Source organism: Cardiocondyla obscurior, linkage group LG07 (genome assembly GCF_019399895.1).
Source record: "Cardiocondyla obscurior isolate alpha-2009 linkage group LG07, Cobs3.1, whole genome shotgun sequence".
NCBI classification, from domain to species: Eukaryota; Metazoa; Arthropoda; class Insecta; order Hymenoptera; family Formicidae; genus Cardiocondyla; species Cardiocondyla obscurior.
The window spans coordinates 6,653,190-6,671,836 of record NC_091870.1 but is presented as its reverse complement, the minus strand read 5'-3'; the positions used below and the strand labels follow the sequence as shown (position 1 = coordinate 6,671,836).

The following is an 18,647-nucleotide window of genomic DNA, read 5'->3' as shown; positions in this document are numbered from 1 at the left end:
CTTCATACGGACGAGCCTTTGCATGTGTACGCGTGAAAGCCGCGGTTCCGAGTTGAGCTCTCTGTAAGCGACTGTCTGAATACTCCGAATTGCCAAATTGCTGCACTTGATTCTTGCGTTAGCAATAAAATGCATCGACAATAATAATTTTGCAAATTACGTCTACGTACTATCAATTCGCTTATAACTAGCAAATTACGTGTGATGTACGCAGCGTGCGTTCGTATTCGAAAATATAATAACTCTTGATACCCGGTAATTATAAGTATACGACTACGATTTTCTGTTATCAACGGTCCTGTTATCTCACGCGTGATGCGTCTGGCTTTACTTTGATAGGTATATAGTACATTATTCCAGTCTTTTGTCCTTCAGTCGTGTCAGCAGCCAAGATGTCAGAATACTACGACGCCAGCTATGATAAAGTATGATGCATGAACGTTCGTGTTGAATACTGAAGTATTTTTTTGGGGGAAAATTTACTTATTAAAGCATTTCGTTAAATCAATAATTGTACAAAGACTCGTTTATAGCAGTCTGTTACGAATTTTTTTACATTATTCATATACACATTGTAATGTAGAATTGTAGTTTAAAAAATTTACACATGTGGACTTGTCAGCAAAAGAAAAAAAAACAGCTGTTATTTTTGCACAGGAACATCCAAGAAATCTTATTCCAGAATTATGTCGACAGTTTTATCATCTTGGATGGGTGACTGGTACTGGAGGTGGTATCTCTATAAAATATAAGTTAGTATCAATGCTAGAAATTTGATTACATTTGCAAACTTATTAAAATACAGACATTGACTTAAATTTTTATTTTACAGAAATGAGATCTATATAGCACCTTCTGGTGTTCAAAAGGAGCGCATTGTGCCTAATGATATGTTCGTGCAAGACATCAATGGAACAGATTTGGAATTACCTCCTCCAGAAAAGCAGCTTAAAAAATCACAGTGCACTCCTCTGTTTATGTGCGCATATTTAAGAAGGCATGCAGGCGCTGTGATCCATACACACTCGAAATTTGCTGTAATGGCAACATTATTGTGGCCTGGAAAAGAAGTTAGAGTCACTCATCTTGAAATGATAAAAGGTATACGTTAAATGATGTCTTAAAATCACTTATAATTAATTGCAAGTTGATGAGAAATGTGTGATTTATGTAGGGATATGGAATCAAAAGGAGGGCAGAGCATATCGTTACGATGAAGAGCTGGTAATACCGATCATAGAAAATACTCCATTTGAGAGGGACTTACGAGATGATTTAGATAAAATCATTGTTCAATATCCTGAGACTTGCGCGGTATTGGTACGCAGACATGGGATTTATGTGTGGGGTGATTCTTGGCAACAGGCCAAAACTATGTAAGTTGTATTTATTATTAGTGTGCGCTGCAAAGAAATTAATTTCTTTATATTAAAATTTTTTTTTTTACAGGACTGAATGTTACGATTATTTGTTGGATATTGCAGTTCAAATGAAACAATGTAAATTAGATCCAGCAATGACGCCAAATGATTATGAATTAAAATATCAGGCAAATAATACATTAAAATAATTAAAAGTTATTATTTTTTGCTATAACTTTATGCCTTGATGCCATACAATCCTATACATTTGTAAGTTATATGTATATTTTTTAGGAATCATAAAAAAAAAATAGAAATTATAAAATTTTAATTATGATTACATATTTTACATGATATATACACACTATTTTATACACGTGTTCCATTTATATAATGTAAATAGTATAAATATTTTTACGTATCTATATCAAACGGTGCAAATTGTTTCCTAATCTTTTTTGCTAATTCAGTTTCTTCATCTTGGCTCATGTGACAATCTTTCCAATCGGATCTGTCGTTGATGTCTAATATCCTGTCGGATGCTAATACTTCTCTACCAAATTGTAATGGAAAATCTTTTTTAATTCTATAATACAAAATAGCTCCGTCCGGTAATTCTGCATAAAAATATAAAACACCAGGTTTAGCAACCTGCTGCAAATCTGAGTGCGGTGGCAGTTCTGATATTTTGAAATTATTACATTCGGCCAATTCCTGAAAACAAAAATTCGTACTTTTAATGTTAAAGTAAAAGATAAACTGTTATTAACGGAAAGAAATAAAAAGAAAAATACTTCAAACATTTCCTTCAGTGCGGGTGCTTGATTTTTATGAACAGGTACTGCTTGCAATTGACAATGAGAAGTTTTGAAATTTCTTTCGAAAAATACAGGTACTCTATCAGTATGTTCATAATATTTAGCTACAGCTTTTTTGTAGAGATCCATTTCTTCTTTCACGTTTTTTGGCAGAATTGATAGACTTTGATGATGCGTTATCGGTAGAATTAAAAGATGATCCTCTACTAAACCGCCCTTAGCTAATGCTAAATAAATTTCTGTGCCAACAGAGATCACTAAATGCTTGGACACCACAGGACTAGATAAACAGAACCAACACTTTGATTGATCAAATTCCATCTTTGTCTTTTTATTGTGGCTACTATTTTGATGCCGCGATCTCTTTGAATTGTCTTTTGAATCCATATCATAGAAATACTGTGTGTGGGCCTGCTTTTGTGAAGTTGGTTCATCAGACAGAACAGATTTAGGATATGGACTTTGTGTTTCATCTGTTGTTTTCATAATTAAATCTGACAGTCTAGTCCTATCAACAGGAGTTAAGTTTAATGCATATAGCCATTTCATTTTCTGATTATTCAGTGCTGGTGCAAGAGCTATAAACCTAGTAGCTATTTCCATATTTCCATCATCTTGGCTTTGATTTCTAAAAAAGAAAAAAATTTTTTTTAAACAAATCTGCATTTATTTTTACAAACTTTCATGAATAATAAATTTACCGATATGGTGGTCGTTCATAATAAATTCCTTCCATGGCTGATACATGATACCTAGGTTTAATGTGAGTAGCAAGCCAGGCAATTAATTTGGAGCCTTCATATTTGCATTCTGATTTATTAGCATCAAAATTGGTTATGCCTTCTGGCCATGGAAACGTCAACAAGATGTCTACACCACGAAAACTCGGTTGGCCCTTTAAGCAACTATTTTTAATAGATACAACGTCATGTTCGTCAAAATAAATAGTCTTGTTGTCAGCCGGAATTTTTTCAACTCCACTGAGATATGCTATTTTGAGCCCTGAGCTGGCGGTATATAAACCACGCTTGCCGAGATAAGTAAGATTCTGACATATCTCACATCCATCCTCGTCAGGATAATTTTTTACATCAGATTCCCGGTTGGGACCAATGATATAGGTTGGTACCGGAATGGTTTTTCTGCCCGATTTATACTGCTCCAACTCGGAGTTATCCTCGCCAAAGAAATTGCCGACGCATAACAGAAAATCGAACGGTCCGCTTTTCTTGTTGATAGCGTTCACTTTGGAAAACAGAAACTTAAAGTTCCCTTCTACGTCTCCGCAAAGAAGAACTTTCTGTTTGTCGCTCATGTTTAAGAAACAAAATTCTAATATTTTACGTTAAGGATAACCTGCTGATCACCGATTTAGATATCACGAAGTTATATTAGAGAATGCCTCACACTTATTCTTGTGTTTATTCTTGTTTTAGATGTACGGCACACTTACTATTATTTCGTAAAAATTTTAGGTTAATTTTATATTGTCGCGCCATCTGATTAAATAAATCAATTTTGAAACTAAAATGCGAGAGTTCTACTTGATCGATAAATGTAAACCCAAAGAGGCAAAACGCGGAGAAAGCTCTCCCTTCGAGCTGCCGTTTCTTTTTCATCTTTTTCTTCCAGCCTTTTCAGCTCCTCGAATCATCTAAAACCATCACGCCCATCACTCGGTAGACGGATGGGGGAGCTAGAAAAGAAAGACAGGAAAAGGCAGCAGCCGAAGAGGGAGACTGTTTTCCTCTCTGCGCGTTCTCCTTAAAGCTAATGTAGCTTTAGAGAGAGACTCGCTTTTCTAATAAATTGTTACAATTAAAAAAAAGTAAAATTATTAAGATTATTACGTAAATTTATTACGTGCATGTAATATTAAAATCTTTAAAACGTGTATTTTAGTATAAAACGGTATAAAAAAATATATAGATATATTTTAAGCTCTATAACGAACTATATTTGTTAAACAATTTTTTTTTTTAATAACAATTTTTAAAAAGAAATATTTATAAAAATTAATATAATAAAAGATTTATTTATTGTTAACAAGTAAAAGAAAACCGTACAAGTGAATAATTTATTAATGAATCAATTAGTCACACACGTGTTGCTAATGATTGGACTGAATAAAAAAAGATAGTTCTTTTGTTCATAGAACTTCAAAATAAAATCGTCTACATGAAAGGATGGAAATATTCATTCCTTTATTTCTTTATGAATTTCTATAACAATTGAAACAATACGTTTTTAAAAAATAAACTTTTATGTGTAAAAAACACAATTAAAAACATCTGGCAAGCAGATGCTGCTGTCTATTTAATTATCAGTTTTATTGTTATACTTTTGTTCACTAAAAAGAATTTTAATATTCAATATTTTTAACAAAACTTCAGATTTCTGTGTAGTTATAATCTTTTGAAATACTTTTGCGATACGTATGCAAAAAAAAAAAAATAGTAAAATTGTTTATATAAAAATAAAAATTTTATCAAAAAATGGTCTTGTTACACACACCGATCTTTCGCTACGTTTCAAATTTTCTTGATATTAATTATTTTATCTTTCATTTTTCTAAATTAATAATCTGCGCGCTAATAATTTATTGATCTTAAAATAAATGTAACTAGAAAAAAGTGGAAAGCGAAATAATATAACGAGAAGCAGGTAGAAATAAAAAAAAAAATGTTACAAGGATGCTGCAAGCTGCGCATATTCTTGAAAAAGAAACTTTTGCTTCTAAATTTTATATAATATGCGAACGTGAGGGTTCGAGGATACGAGGATTTGTTAAACGGGTGTGGAGTAACCGGTGCCTTAAAACGTCATAATTTTTCACCTGAAAGTGTGGAAACCATGTTTGAATAAAGTAAGGTGTATCTGTAAGGTGATCCTTAATCGCAGTTTCGTGACTTCAACAATGAATATGTACATCTGGAAAAAAAATAAGACAAACTATTTTAGCAACAATAGTACGTAATCGAGCAAGTCTTCGGATTGACAACTGACCGGTGTCCACCGGAACGATACAAAAGCGCGTTGTTGCAAGTATAAACTTCTTAGGTAAAGAACTTATTTTTTAAACAATATTTAAAAAGTTGCATGTAAAAAAAAAGGTGGAAAAGCGGAATATCCTTATTAATTTAATTAAATTAAATTAAATTAAAATTCCCTTTTTAATTGGTCAACAAAATACTTCTAATTCTAGAGTTTAATATAGATTAATATTTGATATCCTCGCGATATTTTCAGTATAAATTAATATTAATTTAAAAATATTTAAAGTTCTGGATCCTTAAGTTATACATAAATAAAAACGTGATAAAAATTTAATATAAGCTAAAAATCTCGTAGTATTAAAACAAGACAATAATATTCGCTCTTTAAATACCTCGTAAAAATTATAACTTTTATATTACATTTAAAAAATTCTACAGGCATTAATTAAATTATCACGAATTTGCGATAAATGTGAAATAACATGTGCTGTAATAAATAATAAATTCTCCCCCTTTTATTTTTTTTTTTGTTAACTTTTTCCCAGTTTATAAAATTCAGAAACAGTGTCGAAGATTCGTGGCCCTTCATGACGAGAAAGATGAGCGCAATACAAATTTCATGTAGCATTCTCCTGCCTCCCTCTTTTTTTCAATGTATCGCAACGTGCGCAAGAACATTAAAAGTGAGTATGAAATGAGGAAGATGCTTAGGTTGAAGACTATCGGTCCAAAGAAGAATGGAGGGGTAGAAACCGAAAGAATCTACATTTCAGTAGTAGTAGAGGGGGACAAAATCCACGTGGGAGTGGCCGAGGAGCCGGATGCTGCGCCAATGGAACGCGAGAGGCGTTATCTCGGCGCACTCTTTATCACAATGCAGTGATTCCCATTCTTTACATACCCAAAGTCCATTTAGCGAACTAAATTTTTCAAACTTGTTGATCGCTTACAGAACGAAAAATTTGTGTAATTTATCAGTCGACGTAAAAAAAGTGTATCGCACGCAACGCCAGATTTATCCGATCGCGATTAAGCCACGGCTCGATTCGGTGTCATTGTTTTATACGTGTTTGCAGCTAGTTGAGCATTTTTTATTTATAAAAAAATATATAATTCAGTCATTTCAATACAACGTTTAGAAAATACTAATAATTTTTTTTTTAATTAATACTTGAGTTGTAAAGAAAAATCACATCCTAAATTGACAACGTAGCCGCGCGCGGACCATTTAACAATACGCCGCAGACCACAAGTGATCCAAGAACCACGGGTTGAGCTGTACTGCCATAACGCACAGACGGAAGTCGTAACTGTGTGAGTTGACGTCTACGGAAGTACCTCACATGTATGGCGGTCCGAGGAGGGAACGATGATAAAAGGGAGGAGGACCAGGACCTCGCGGAAGCGAAAACGAGAGAGATCTCTCTTACGTGTCGCGATAGACAGCCGAATAAATAAATAACGAAAACGGCGAATAAGTAGAATAAAAAAAAAAAAAGTGACGATTGATATATGCAATCATTAATAACTCTATCAATGAGAGGGGTAACGGTGACGGGGTGGTAATTAAATAAATTCGCGTGCGCGTGCGTGATTCCGTATACGCGTTACACGCCGGACCGGTGGAGTGGAGAACAAGGGAAAGAGAGAGAAGCAGGGTGAAAGGAAGGGAGAATGAGCACAGGTGCGAGGAAGATAGCGAAGGTGGGAGCCACAAATCGGCCGCTCCGCGGCTGTTGGTCCATGATAACCGAAAGGTGGAGGGAGTCCAGCGTGCACGGTGCATTCAGTTGTACGATCAAATACGCGCGACGCTGTGTAAGTGGAGTACACGTGCGACGAGGCCAGGCTTGATGAATTGATCGACGACGACGACGATCTCGGAGTGTCGCGTACGCAGCAGCCGCGAAAAAAAAAGGGCCGTTCCGTCGGAGAACGGTTTTCCACAAAATTAAAATAAAAAATAGTAAACGACGGATCTTTAAAACGGGCTTGTAAAATAAGCTTAAAAGTGTTCATCGCTTACGGAAAGCTCACGTTGTTACGCGGATTATGATTAACGGAAGACATTTGTGATTGTGCAATAATATACAATTGATAGTAACTTAATCTTGTGTAATAGCGACGAATATGTTGCCCTGTACCAATTTTTACGCAAATATTAATCGAGGCATGCATCACAATTACTGCAATAAAAACGTTAAATGCACAACGAGAAGTTAGAATAATTAATAGCTGTGACTACTGTGATTTGATCGACGATTGACAATTTATCTTGGCGAGCCGATGAGTTTTTTAAGCTTGTGTGGTGATACGGGTAAGAAAATCGGCGAGTTATACTGAATATATGAGCAAATTCGAAGCGACGGTGGAAATGTGTTAAGTGCCGTCGGCTTGGTAAAAGTGCGCGCTTCCAGAGAAATCGAACGAAATCAGAGGGATTCCACCGAGGGAAATTAATTGGTCCCACCCACTGTTCCCCCTGCGGGTCTCAATGAGAGACAAAAGCAAGCTCTTGCTAAAAGTAAGCTTCCGTTAAACAATCGTTTTCGCAATTCGTATATTCTCTATTCATCACACATTTCAGACGACTTGAAAACCTGCACTGAAAAAAAAAATTATGTTAAATAAACTAAGCCTTTCAATTAAACTCAGATTTAATTAATTCAACAAAATATTTAATAAACCGAAATAAATTGTGGTTTACACGGACAACAATTTACTTCGGTTAAATAATAATTTTGTTATATTAACTAAATCTGGGTTTAGTTGAAAGGCTTAGTTTATTTAACATAATTTTTTTTCAGTGTGGGAGCGGAAATCCCTTTTTCTCTCTTACCCTTTGGCTCAGCCCGCATTAGTCGATATTTTCAATATACCTTCGATATCTTCGACGTTTCACACGAGTAATCTTTCGTAATGATCTCCACATTCAGATAACGATATATAAATTTGCACACTAATAGCGTGAGAAAATGGTGAAAACGTTCGCCTAATCTAACATTTCGAAACATCTAAAATTCTTCGCGTTAATAAGAAGCTTGATAAAAACGGTCTACAATTAAAAATTATATATTAATTAAAAATGTGTTAAAATAATATTAATAGAAATTATCTGTTAATATAGATTTTAATAAAATTACCGATACTCTTCTCTGTTACGTTGTAATTAATGACCGGCAAATAAAATCTTAATTAAAGATTAAATAAAAAGAAAGTAAATACATGATTGCATTAAAAATTTCAGTGCAGAAGTGTCGCGTGATCTAAATCAGAATACATTATTGCTAGGAATATAGACCAATGTTATTCAATCGCAGGTGTAATTCGAACTCGCGCATGCAGGTAAATTGTTCCTTGAAACGCATTGAATTCATCTCGATATTGTGTTACGTTGCCCGCATAATCTTCCTCATAGTGTACCAACCTCCGCTCTTCCGTTTATTATAATTTTTAAGATTGATTCTTCCTTCGACAACGCTTGAGACTATTTTAACCAAAGAAACTGAATTAATTCAAACGTTACGAAATCGCACGCGTCGTTGAAAGACCTCAATATTATCGCTAACATATTAAACGTCGCAAAATGAATTACTTTGAGAAATATTAAAAGAAAAAAAAAATTTTAATACATTTAAATTAATTTTTTTCTCGCGTTAAGTAACCAAACTCAAATGCTATTTTATGAAAGAGCTCGTTGTGGTACTAAAATTCTTCCTCACTAAATCTCGATTCGAATGCTTATTTTAGATAACACGTTTTTAAGGTCTTCTCGTTTTTCGAAGCCTGACGTAAATCTTCCGAGCGTGCTGCTGGAATATCCTCGCATCGAGAACGTTATACCGATTCGGCCGTTCTATCGCGTTTAAAAGCGCCGTCGAGGCAAAAGGGGTTGAAATGCGTGATTTATCCGTTCGTGAGCGCGACGCGCGTGTGAAATGGATCGGACTATTTTCGAGTCACCGTACTCACGCGTCGGAGTCTCATTTTGCCGACGAGGGTGAAAAAGGGAAGCAGAAGGAAACCCGGCGTAAAGTAAATAGGAAGGCGCATAACGCATAACGGCAGCCGTGAAGGGGCGTGCCGTTTCCTAAAACAATTTGTATGAAGGAACTGTCGGACGTGATCCTTACGCGTGATCCTGGCTGCTGTACCCTTTCCGTCGCACGCGCACGCAGTAGAAACATCACGGTGAAAACTTACGTCTCAACCACCGGGCGAGGAGTTGTCACGACGACGTAAATCTCCGGATTGCGTATACTCGCTTGGACAGGATTTATCTCGATAGCTTTATTTTCAAACATTTTTTTTTTACAATGTCGAATAACGACTGTCGTGCTTGAGACGGGAAACTCAACTCCCGTCGTCTCCGAATCCTTTCAGTTAATACGGTTCCGAAGGTTTCCCCATAAAACAGGCAACATTCTTTAGCGTCGTATAAATAAATTCAAGACATTCCTAACGACTAATCTTATGAAATTTATAACAAAAAAAATAATAAAAAAAGAAGAAGAATAAACGAGATCGTAAGCAAATAAAGATGTCCTGAGAGCGTCTTAATCTCAGACGCGGGCGACGAAAGCGTGGATTCGTTTCGCGATTTTCTAGAATCTTGCATTTAAAATATCAAGAAAATGTAGCGTAAATTAATGAAGCTCGATCAATAAATGATCGTTTACAGTTTCTTTTTGCGGGTATTAGAAGCCGTGGCAAAAATGATCCTGACCGTCGGACGATCCAGAAGAAAAATTCGCGGATCATCAGAGCCGGACGTTTACCGTAACGCCCATATTACCGCGATAATAACAATAGTAATTCATGAATGGTTCGGCCGCGATGGCTAATAATAGTAGTAAGTAAGTGGTAGTCGTAACGGTAGTGGCAATAATTGAATGAACCCGCGCGTTCGCGTGCGCGAGCGCGCGCGCCTTACAACATCCTGGCACGTGCGTAAACAGCTCTTAGGTAATTCAGGGTGACGCCCGACGTGTATATGCAAAACGCTCGCAAACAGCGGCGCGCTTTTCTAGAGAAACCTCGCGCGTGAACACGCGCCTATCATTACCTCTGCGGGCGAAGACTTTTTAACTTTTTCCCTCGTTTATTCTCGTCGCTCCCGAGATGCAATACTTTGAACAAAAAAGCGCGAATAATCCTCAACCCCGGTCCATATCCGTAGGATTCAGCGATCTCTTCTGCATGTTAATGCCTTGGAATTGGATTTAGAATACAAGATAGCGATGTAAGAATTATTCCGCTTGAAAATCTTTGCGCGGCATTTGCGAAGTGAACGTTTAACGAAGCGATAATGAAGGACTTTGCAAAAGCGCAATAAATTTCGCGAGCTCTTATATTCCTGTTTGTTATATTTAATTGTTTATTATTCGAAAAGAAATTTTAATGACAGAGGAGTTTATTAAAGCTGACCGGCGTTTATTATTATTATTATTTTTTTTTTTATCGAGCGTTATGTGATTCGTTTCTCGCTGCGGACTATTTATAAATAATTGGTCGAACAATTATATAATAAATTGTCGACGCATCAAGATTAACGCCTCTATAACATGCTGCAATAAATATAAATGATACGCGATGTATGACGTAAGGTTCGTGATTTATAACAGTTCATGTTTGTACTGTTTTCGAACAAATTTATCGCGATACCGATTTTACTGCGAGCTGTCATTTCGATTAAATAAATAATAATTACTTTTCTTCCATAGCTTTTGTCTCTATTTAAGTAAAAAAGAAAAAAACTTTACGCCCACAGGTGCAATTCCGAATCCGCGCGAGCCTTAAGTTTTGCATTTCTACAGCGAAACTTTCGAAGAGCCTCGTAACAAGAGTTAAATTTATCAGCGCGCCGTCGCTCGCGTCTAGCAATTAAGATTTTTATCAGCGAAACGAAATTCTAGGCGTAACAAAATTGGTGACACCGGCCCTCTCGCCTTCCCCTACGAATAGTTTACACGTCTTCTTTACAGCCTCGTAAAATCTACGGGGCATTACATGGAGCGGGGAACAGAGAGCGGCTTTGTCTCGGCAACTCTCGAAAGCCGCGCGAACATAAACGTATTCGACAAAATCACAATGTGCAGCGCATTGAGTTTCTTGCAGGCGGAAAATGGAGAAAGCAAGGAAACCTCGCCGACGTGCGTAAAAATCTCCGTCTCGATTCACGTTTACGTTTTTTGCGCCTTGTTCATTGTCGCGGCGATCGTACGATTTGCCGCTCGACGATACCGCGTAGCGGGCGCGATTCATTCTTTGATAATCCGAGATAGGCTCCTGGGAAAGAGTAAATTTTTTCAAACAGGAAAGCTTAATACGACGGGGAGGTACCGAAGTGGATCAGATTTGCCGCAACGATATATGTCGCGCCTGCAGTGACTTCTTTGACACCCTCCGATTTCCGGCGCGCTAACACAAATTTCTATCCCTATGCATCGCCCAGATTTTCGGAAGTGTCCGGCACAGTGGCCGGGATCAGAGAGACCGCGAGTCACAACTGATGCATGGTTCCGCCCCGAAGGACCAGAGGAATGAAGATGACACGACTATTTAAGCGTTCGAACATATGTAGAAACATGAAACTCGATACTCTCTCAGCGGACATCATATTCGATCGATGTTGCTGATGATACAATATTAATATACTACGGATTATCACCGCAAATCACAGATATCTGTTTTAGAAAAATTGCCGGCTTTGAAAGTAATACAATTTTCTGAGGCAAAGTAAAAAAAAAAAAATGAAACAATTAAACGAAATTTTATAACAAAAATGATACTTTAAATTGATGGATTACTGAAGTCAATACTGATGAACTTTACATTTATCTACCTTAATTAAATAAAGATATAATTTTTTTCCATTTAAATTTTGTTATATACTATATACTCTTTTAATATTAATAATTAAAATTTTTTAATAATGTAATATATTTTTAATATTTTAAACTGATGCGAAAATAGTACGTCTTATCTTCATTTTTGACTTTTTAAATTCAACAATTGGCACTTCAACGATTATATCCCGGTTTCCATATGATATACGATATATGTATATTGATAATACGATTAATGAAACACGAGTTAAAAGAAGACACGGGTATAATAACAATTTAAAGGACTTTACCCGTGCTCGAATGAGCGAAGTGCATTTCTGACTCGATAATCCTGCTAAGTCTGCAAATCAGCATATCGTGTAATGACTTAGGCGTTGATATCTTAATCACGACGCGAAGATTGTTGTGTCATTTTAGCTCACTTAGCTGACTTCAATAGACGCTGATGCAGAAATTTTCCCTATCAAAACTAAAAATTATCTTTAAGTTAACGGTCATTACTTTATCAGTTTGAACATCGCCTATATAACACATAACATAAAGAGAACATATATTTTCTTTCACATTATAGTACCGAGTATCTTAAATCAAAGAATAATCTCACCTAAAAAAATATTACAAATTTTTAAGTTTGAAATAATAAAACGTTAATTTTTTCCGACAATACTTCGTATTCTTTTTTTTTTTTTTTTTTTTTTTAAGTAATATTTCTTGACACCTCTTAATATTTCCCGATTATCGCTTAATTGTGTCTTAATTTTAGACGCGTTTGCGTACAATGACGCACGGCGGTGACACCAATCTTCGTCTTTTAAACGAGTACCGCCCTGGGTGTGAGAACTACTCCCCGTACGCGTAAATCCCACATGACTAAAAAGAAATCGATGGTGGGGGGATACGCGATACCGAGATGTCGAGGAAGCAAGACTGAAGTTTAGTTTTGCTTAAGACAACCTTAAGTTGCATCGCTCTTCTTGCGGACCCTGACCCGACGGCGATCAGGCATGATAGGGACCGGTCGGCTACGAAAAAAATTTGCGCCCACGGATGATTATGCATTGCGCCATCGTGCATGACCAACGCATTGGATCTAAATAAAACGTTCAACGCAATCACTGACGTCATGAAACGTGAGTCCCATTTCTATCTTTTGCTTCGCGCTAATTTCACGCCTGCATGACACACGAAAGCATTCGCGAAATATTTCGCTGGATTAAAAATGGGTCGTAGACAACGGTGGAATTAATTTTTTTCACAGATAGTGGTTCTAAAAAGCGGTATATGAGATCTCGATAATTAGGTACGCAGGAAATATTCCTTCCTTATATTTTTGTAAATATCTTAAGATATTTACGAAGTAACACGTTTATATATTTTTATATAATTTTTTTTTTTTGAAATTAATTAATTAATATTAAGACAAAAAGGAGAGAATATGATTTGAGTACGACGACATTGCCGGAAGTGTTAATAGTCATAACTATCGTGTCGCTTATCGGCAATTCTTGCATTGCTCTTCCCGGGACGATCGGCGACTTCCAATAATCCCGCTAAATTGGCAGAGCGACCGGGTCCAAGTTCGGCCCGTGTGTCGGTGTGCGGGTCGGTTCAACGAAATGAGAGAGAAATCGCGAAATAAAAGAACCCACCGGCGACCGGAGGGAGTTCTCTCGGCGGAATAATAAAAAGAGTATCGTGGGTCGCCACGGCAGTCAACCCCCGGCCCGGTGCTTATGGTACTTTGCCACGTGAGGCTTGCAAATTCCGTCAGGTCGTTTCGCACACGCTTTCGCCATCGTTCCACTTCGCGAAAGAAAAAAATTATTCCGTGGCTGTCATAATTAATTCTCTTACAGAAAATACTAAAAGCCGTTTCGATAAACCCTGATAGTTATTTCGAGCTTCAAAGAAATTCTACTACGTAAGATAAAGTATAGGAAGTTCCCTTATCGAGTTCTTTCGGCATCTTTTAAAAGTTTAATCTCGAACGGCTTTGTTTAATTCTCTGTTTTGTTGATTAAGAAAATTTTTTTTCTTTTTTTTTTAATTTAATTCGGAAATTAATAATCTCTTCCTTATTTCGGAGTACCGCCGAGGGTCGTTCGTAGTAATATCACGCAAAAATAAGTGTGCACGTGCACACAGTGTGATAAACACGAGCAACGCCATCGTTTCCCGAAATACAATCGCGCTCACGAGTTTGCACGTTGCTGTACTTTAATTTCGCGACTCGCGGATACCACCGATGTGTTATACAAGTTTCGTTACGGTGAAGGATGCACCGTCAGCATAACAGACATCCTTGTTATCGCACTGACGCCCAAGGCTGCGGCTGTTCCCACCTTAAGACTTTCTTCATAAAGAAAGGATTGACCTTGCGTCGTTGCTTATAAAAAATTTTTCCGGCAATGATTAATTGCACACGTCGCGTGCCCGCGACCGATTCGCGGACTTGCTTATTTGTGTAAAGCCCAAATGTCATCAATGTTGCGCAACTTTTACGAAAATCACATTTGCTTGAAGCAAACTTCCGCATCTTACTCAATGTTTTATAATAAATTTTTTTAATTTGTCAATAATTAGGTAATTAATATTTTTCTCAGATGAGTCCTCCTGCGTTCTCTTAAAATCGCGCGCTTTTATTCCTCGAGTTATAAAATCGAGAGTCTGCGGGTACTTTTCGCGCTCGCTGCAGTGTTCACGAGACGAGTCGTGGTTTATGGTGAGTCGAATGGCGAAGGCAACGAATTCCCGAGAGACTTTAAAAACTCATCGGCGTTCCCTTGTCTACGCCAATAAATTCTATTTCACGTTACTTTGCTGCGAGCCGACGCACGATGAATATTGCACTCCTTCTCACTTTCCGTTCTCCGTATCCTTCCGTCATATTTCTTAACTCAGCGCGATTCTCTGTCTAAGTCACGTGTTCCTGCCAATAACGCAACGTGCACGCACCGACACTGGTGATTTGAACGCACGATAAGTTTTCACTCCGTCCAAGTATACCGCGCAAGAACAATATTCATGCGAGAACGAAAATCTCGTTACAGTTATTCAATTGTAAAAGTGTCGAACGCAACGTTTTTTATTTTTCCGCAAAATATCGTATCTTTAATGAGAATAAATTTAAATAAAAGTACGAAAGCGCGCGGAGAGAATCCAGTATAAAAATGCAGTTGCCGTAACGTTCAAAACGTGTGCGATATGTGCGCGCAGGGGCTCGAAAATTAATTGAGGATCAAACGATACTATGTAATACGCGTTGCGCGCGAGTGACATCTTCCTTTGCCATAACGTCGCTGAATTATGGACCGGTCGAGACGATTGGGCTCGCGTGGAATTATTCGACCCGTCGAAGCATATAAGAGGAGTAAATACTTCACGCATTCCCGATGCGTCTCACAGTCTTTACGGCTTATTATCACCTCCACGCTTTCGCCCTCTCACCCCGCGTGGTACATCAGCGCGATGGCGCACGCGGAACAAAGCAAAAGGAAGAGAAAAAAAGGAGAAAAAAAGGAAAGAACAGCGAGCGAACCTGCGCTGATTCCGCGAAGGGAAAATTACTTTAGCCAGAAGTCGTCATCGGGTTGATGTCCGACAATAGGCGCGTTTCGTAAATAAGCTAAACGGGATGTAAAAATTGAGCGTTTTCCTCTAGCAAAACTGTCGACGTTAACTGTCACGTTAATCAACAAGACGGATATTAATATTTCTTAAATATCTGGCGGATAATAATAATTAATTTGTACGTATTACTGTTTTAAAAATCATAGTCTCGCACAAAGAATTATTAATTAATAAAGTGTCGTCGATCGTTTGAATTAATAATAATGAAGATTTTATAAATGTTACAGCTAGAGATAATAACGTTGCGATCAGAATTATCGGGAAATCGGATGAAATTAAAAAAATTTGGACGCGCGAGACGCATGCGATTCCGCTCGCGTTTATTGCAAACGTTATTAGGCCGTAATTTAAGGCACGTCGATCTGGCGATTAGGACCGGGACTAACGTGCCATTATTTTACAGCTTGGCTTTCGGCCAGCTGACCCGACTTGTGCCCGGTGATTCGTTGACGTCACGGGCATCACGGACAACTTTTTTTTTTACGTTTTTTGCGTTCATTCCTTTCGTCATAAGGGCGTGACGGCGTTCATACGCACCGCGTGTCCTGCCGAAGGGTTTCTTTCCGCGATGTCACGCTCTTGCATGGCTTCGCAATATTTCGTCGCGATATTTCGCTCTCAACTCGCAGGCCCTCTTCGCATTTTGTTTGTTAACTCTCAAAATATTTTTTTACTTTCTTTTTTTTTGTCTGATTAAAAGAGTCGTATACATAATCATTAATTTAATAAATACTCTCTTAAATATCCCTAAAGCTAAGAAAAAAAAGTTTCCATGCTAACTATGAGATAAAATTATTTTTAGAAATTATTCAGCATGGTGTGAGATATCGCTCGGCATGTTATTTTTTTTGAGATATAGACATAGGGGTAGAGAAGCGAGTGTATGGACGCGCACGATCAGTTATAAGATCGAAATCTTAGACGTGACGGCGTTCAAGAATCCCTGAACATATCTGCGACTAATTTCCATGCAATTGTCGCGAATAATTTGTATACGACGCGAGTCGGACAGCTTTATCTCGGTCGCCAGCGATAATTCCGTGCAAAAATGGATAATTGGTGGCGCGGATGTTTTCCACTTGGGCACGTACATACTGCCGCGAATGATGTCACGCGTTTGTCCTTTGCGAAGCATAATATGCCGCGGTACCAGCCCATGCGTACCTACAATTGCATGCAAGTCTTTTTTTTTTTTTTTTGCGACGTAAAACAATCGATTATTGACGGATTAATTATTTTTATTAGTTATAAGAAAATTTAACAGCGGCCGAAAAAAGAGAAAGAGAGCCTTCCAGGATATTGCAGTTTGCCTTATTAAATATATATGCTTTATGTTCAATATTTCCTCAGTCAGAAAAATATTTAAAAAATTCCGTCAAAGGTAGAAATTGTGAGTCGCATTTATTATTCTTCCTTCATCTTAACGCGCCGCGCTGTGCACTGGGTGACCATTTTAAAAATCTCTGGACGCATGGACGATCAGTCACGCTTAATGTCAAAACTACAATGACTTAGTTTAGGAATGGTTAAGGGCGGGCTGCTCGTCCGTATGAAAGGACAAGGGATCCCTCCATTCGGCTCGACGGGGTTGCTCCGCTGCTTGTATTTCCCTCCTTCATTATGATAGGGTAGCTCTTGCCCTACCAACTCTCCCCACGTCTCCCACCCTCGTGTCCTTGCCGTTTTAAGGCGCGTGTTAAGTCCAAGTTACGCAATGTGAATTTTTCTAATTCGTTTTATTTCTTTTCCTATAAAGAATTAGGTCTGCAATTTTTATTTAGATTTTAATTAAATACAATTAAAAAAAAAATGATTTTTCTCTCACGCGAATACAATTATTATAATGAAATAAACTAAAAGTATCCTGACGTCTGACAAGAGCTTTACACGTGCGTTTGTTACGCGTTGGTGCGTTTATCTCGAGGATACGCGAGCGTGACTATCTCCCTCGAGCGCAGAGTCTCGCCCTTGAACGTAGGGTTGCTGAAATTTCTCGCGAGTACAAGAACGCAGGCTTCCTCACTACGCTAATTGTCGCCCGTGACTTTCATTTACGAACACCGACTACAACGTGAACTTTTATTAAATATAAATATAATAATTATTAATATTTGGTGCAAAAATCTGTACGAAACTATGCATTTCTTTGATAGTAGATTTATAACGCGTTGCAATGTGCTTAATGCTGGCATTATTTTTCGAGAAATCGGTAACAAAGTCGCACGTTTTGGGGACGTATGTGTAAGAAAGTCGTGCGCGCGGTTGGTATTTAAAACCCCGCGACACGACCCTACGATTTTTTGAGTCAGAGCTCGAACACAAAGTGCCAATCGAAGGATATTCGTTTGTTATGACGTTTAGCTAAAAATTAAATACGGCACGAGGCCATTTAACGATTTGGTACGGCTGTTGCCTCCTGGGGCTGTTACGGCGCACGATTCTCACGTTACGACGTCGCGATACTGGCGTCTAAACACGGTCTCAAATTCGTGATCAATAAACTACGCGAGCTATCAGCCGTGGCGGTCCCTCGCCCTCTCCCGTTTCAAAATGCAACAAAATATGCTTAGTTGCATACCTATATCAATCTACAACAATCACAAGACAATCTATTCAAGGTTAAATCACCGTTATTCCACGTAAATCTTTTCTACTCGCGGCGCCACACGTGTCACCGTTGCGTTTTAATGAAACGAGACTTTGCCCCATAGAGTAACGTAACAAATAATTATAAGATCAATTTCCCAGAAGCGTTTTCCTCTCGTTATCTATCTAAAACTCCTTACGGTCACAAACAAACGCGTTATCAAATATCGATACGCGGGGGGTTGGTTCTGATTCTCGTCACAGAAGCATCCCTGAATCTTGGCTAAGAAGTTAAAAAAAAATATATAAAAAATGAGAGAAAAAAAAAAAAGAAAGAAAATAGGGTACACCGGAAGCTTTCTCAGAAAGAAGTCAATTTGTGAGGTGATACCTTCGTGGTCGCACAAT

General features: G+C 37.7%; 4 protein-coding genes across 6 annotated transcripts in view; 2 read left to right on the top strand and 2 right to left on the bottom strand.

Moving 5' to 3' along the window:
* Window positions 1–62: 62 nt before the first annotated feature.
* On the top strand, window positions 63–1,740 carry LOC139104195 (probable methylthioribulose-1-phosphate dehydratase). Its single transcript, XM_070659508.1, has 6 exons — window positions 63–255; window positions 340–425; window positions 658–752; window positions 833–1,101; window positions 1,175–1,376; window positions 1,450–1,740. The coding sequence occupies exons 2-6, from the start codon at window positions 393–395 to the stop codon at window positions 1,568–1,570; spliced, it is 720 nt and encodes a 239-aa protein (XP_070515609.1). The 5' UTR covers window positions 63–255; window positions 340–392; the 3' UTR covers window positions 1,571–1,740.
* Window positions 1,268–4,261, bottom strand: LOC139104189 (CWF19-like protein 1). Of its 2 annotated transcripts, XM_070659496.1 has the most exons (4): window positions 2,881–4,261; window positions 2,156–2,807; window positions 1,784–2,075; window positions 1,268–1,398 (listed from the first exon to the last, which is right to left on the bottom strand). In XM_070659496.1, the coding sequence occupies exons 1-4, from the start codon at window positions 3,492–3,494 to the stop codon at window positions 1,394–1,396; spliced, it is 1,563 nt and encodes a 520-aa protein (XP_070515597.1). In that variant the 5' UTR covers window positions 3,495–4,261; the 3' UTR covers window positions 1,268–1,393. The 2 variants fall into 2 exon arrangements, with proteins under 2 accessions (XP_070515597.1, XP_070515596.1); XM_070659495.1 differs by lacking the exon at window positions 1,268–1,398 and having other exon boundaries at window positions 1,673–2,075.
* A 105-nt stretch (window positions 4,262–4,366) lies between these two features.
* The window catches only part of LOC139104194 (transmembrane protein 267-like), a 41,682-nt gene continuing 27,401 nt past the window's right edge, over window positions 4,367–18,647 (bottom strand). The window contains exon 4 of the mRNA XM_070659507.1: window positions 4,367–5,110. Within this exon, the coding sequence (XP_070515608.1) occupies window positions 5,071–5,110 (40 nt within the window). The 3' untranslated portion in view covers window positions 4,367–5,070. The remainder of the gene's footprint in view (window positions 5,111–18,647) is intronic.
* Sim (bHLH transcription factor single-minded) overlaps window positions 6,858–18,647 on the top strand; it is a 28,711-nt gene continuing 16,921 nt past the window's right edge. Inside the window, exon 1 of one of the 2 annotated variants that reach the window (XM_070659492.1) lies at window positions 6,858–7,699. Coding sequence is in view for 1 of the 2 variants with exons in the window: in XM_070659491.1 (XP_070515592.1) it covers window positions 13,096–13,153 (58 nt within the window). In the remaining variant the exon portion in view is untranslated. Of the gene's footprint in view, window positions 7,700–12,591; window positions 13,154–18,647 lie in introns of those variants that run through there. The other variant, XM_070659491.1, reaches the window with a different exon arrangement.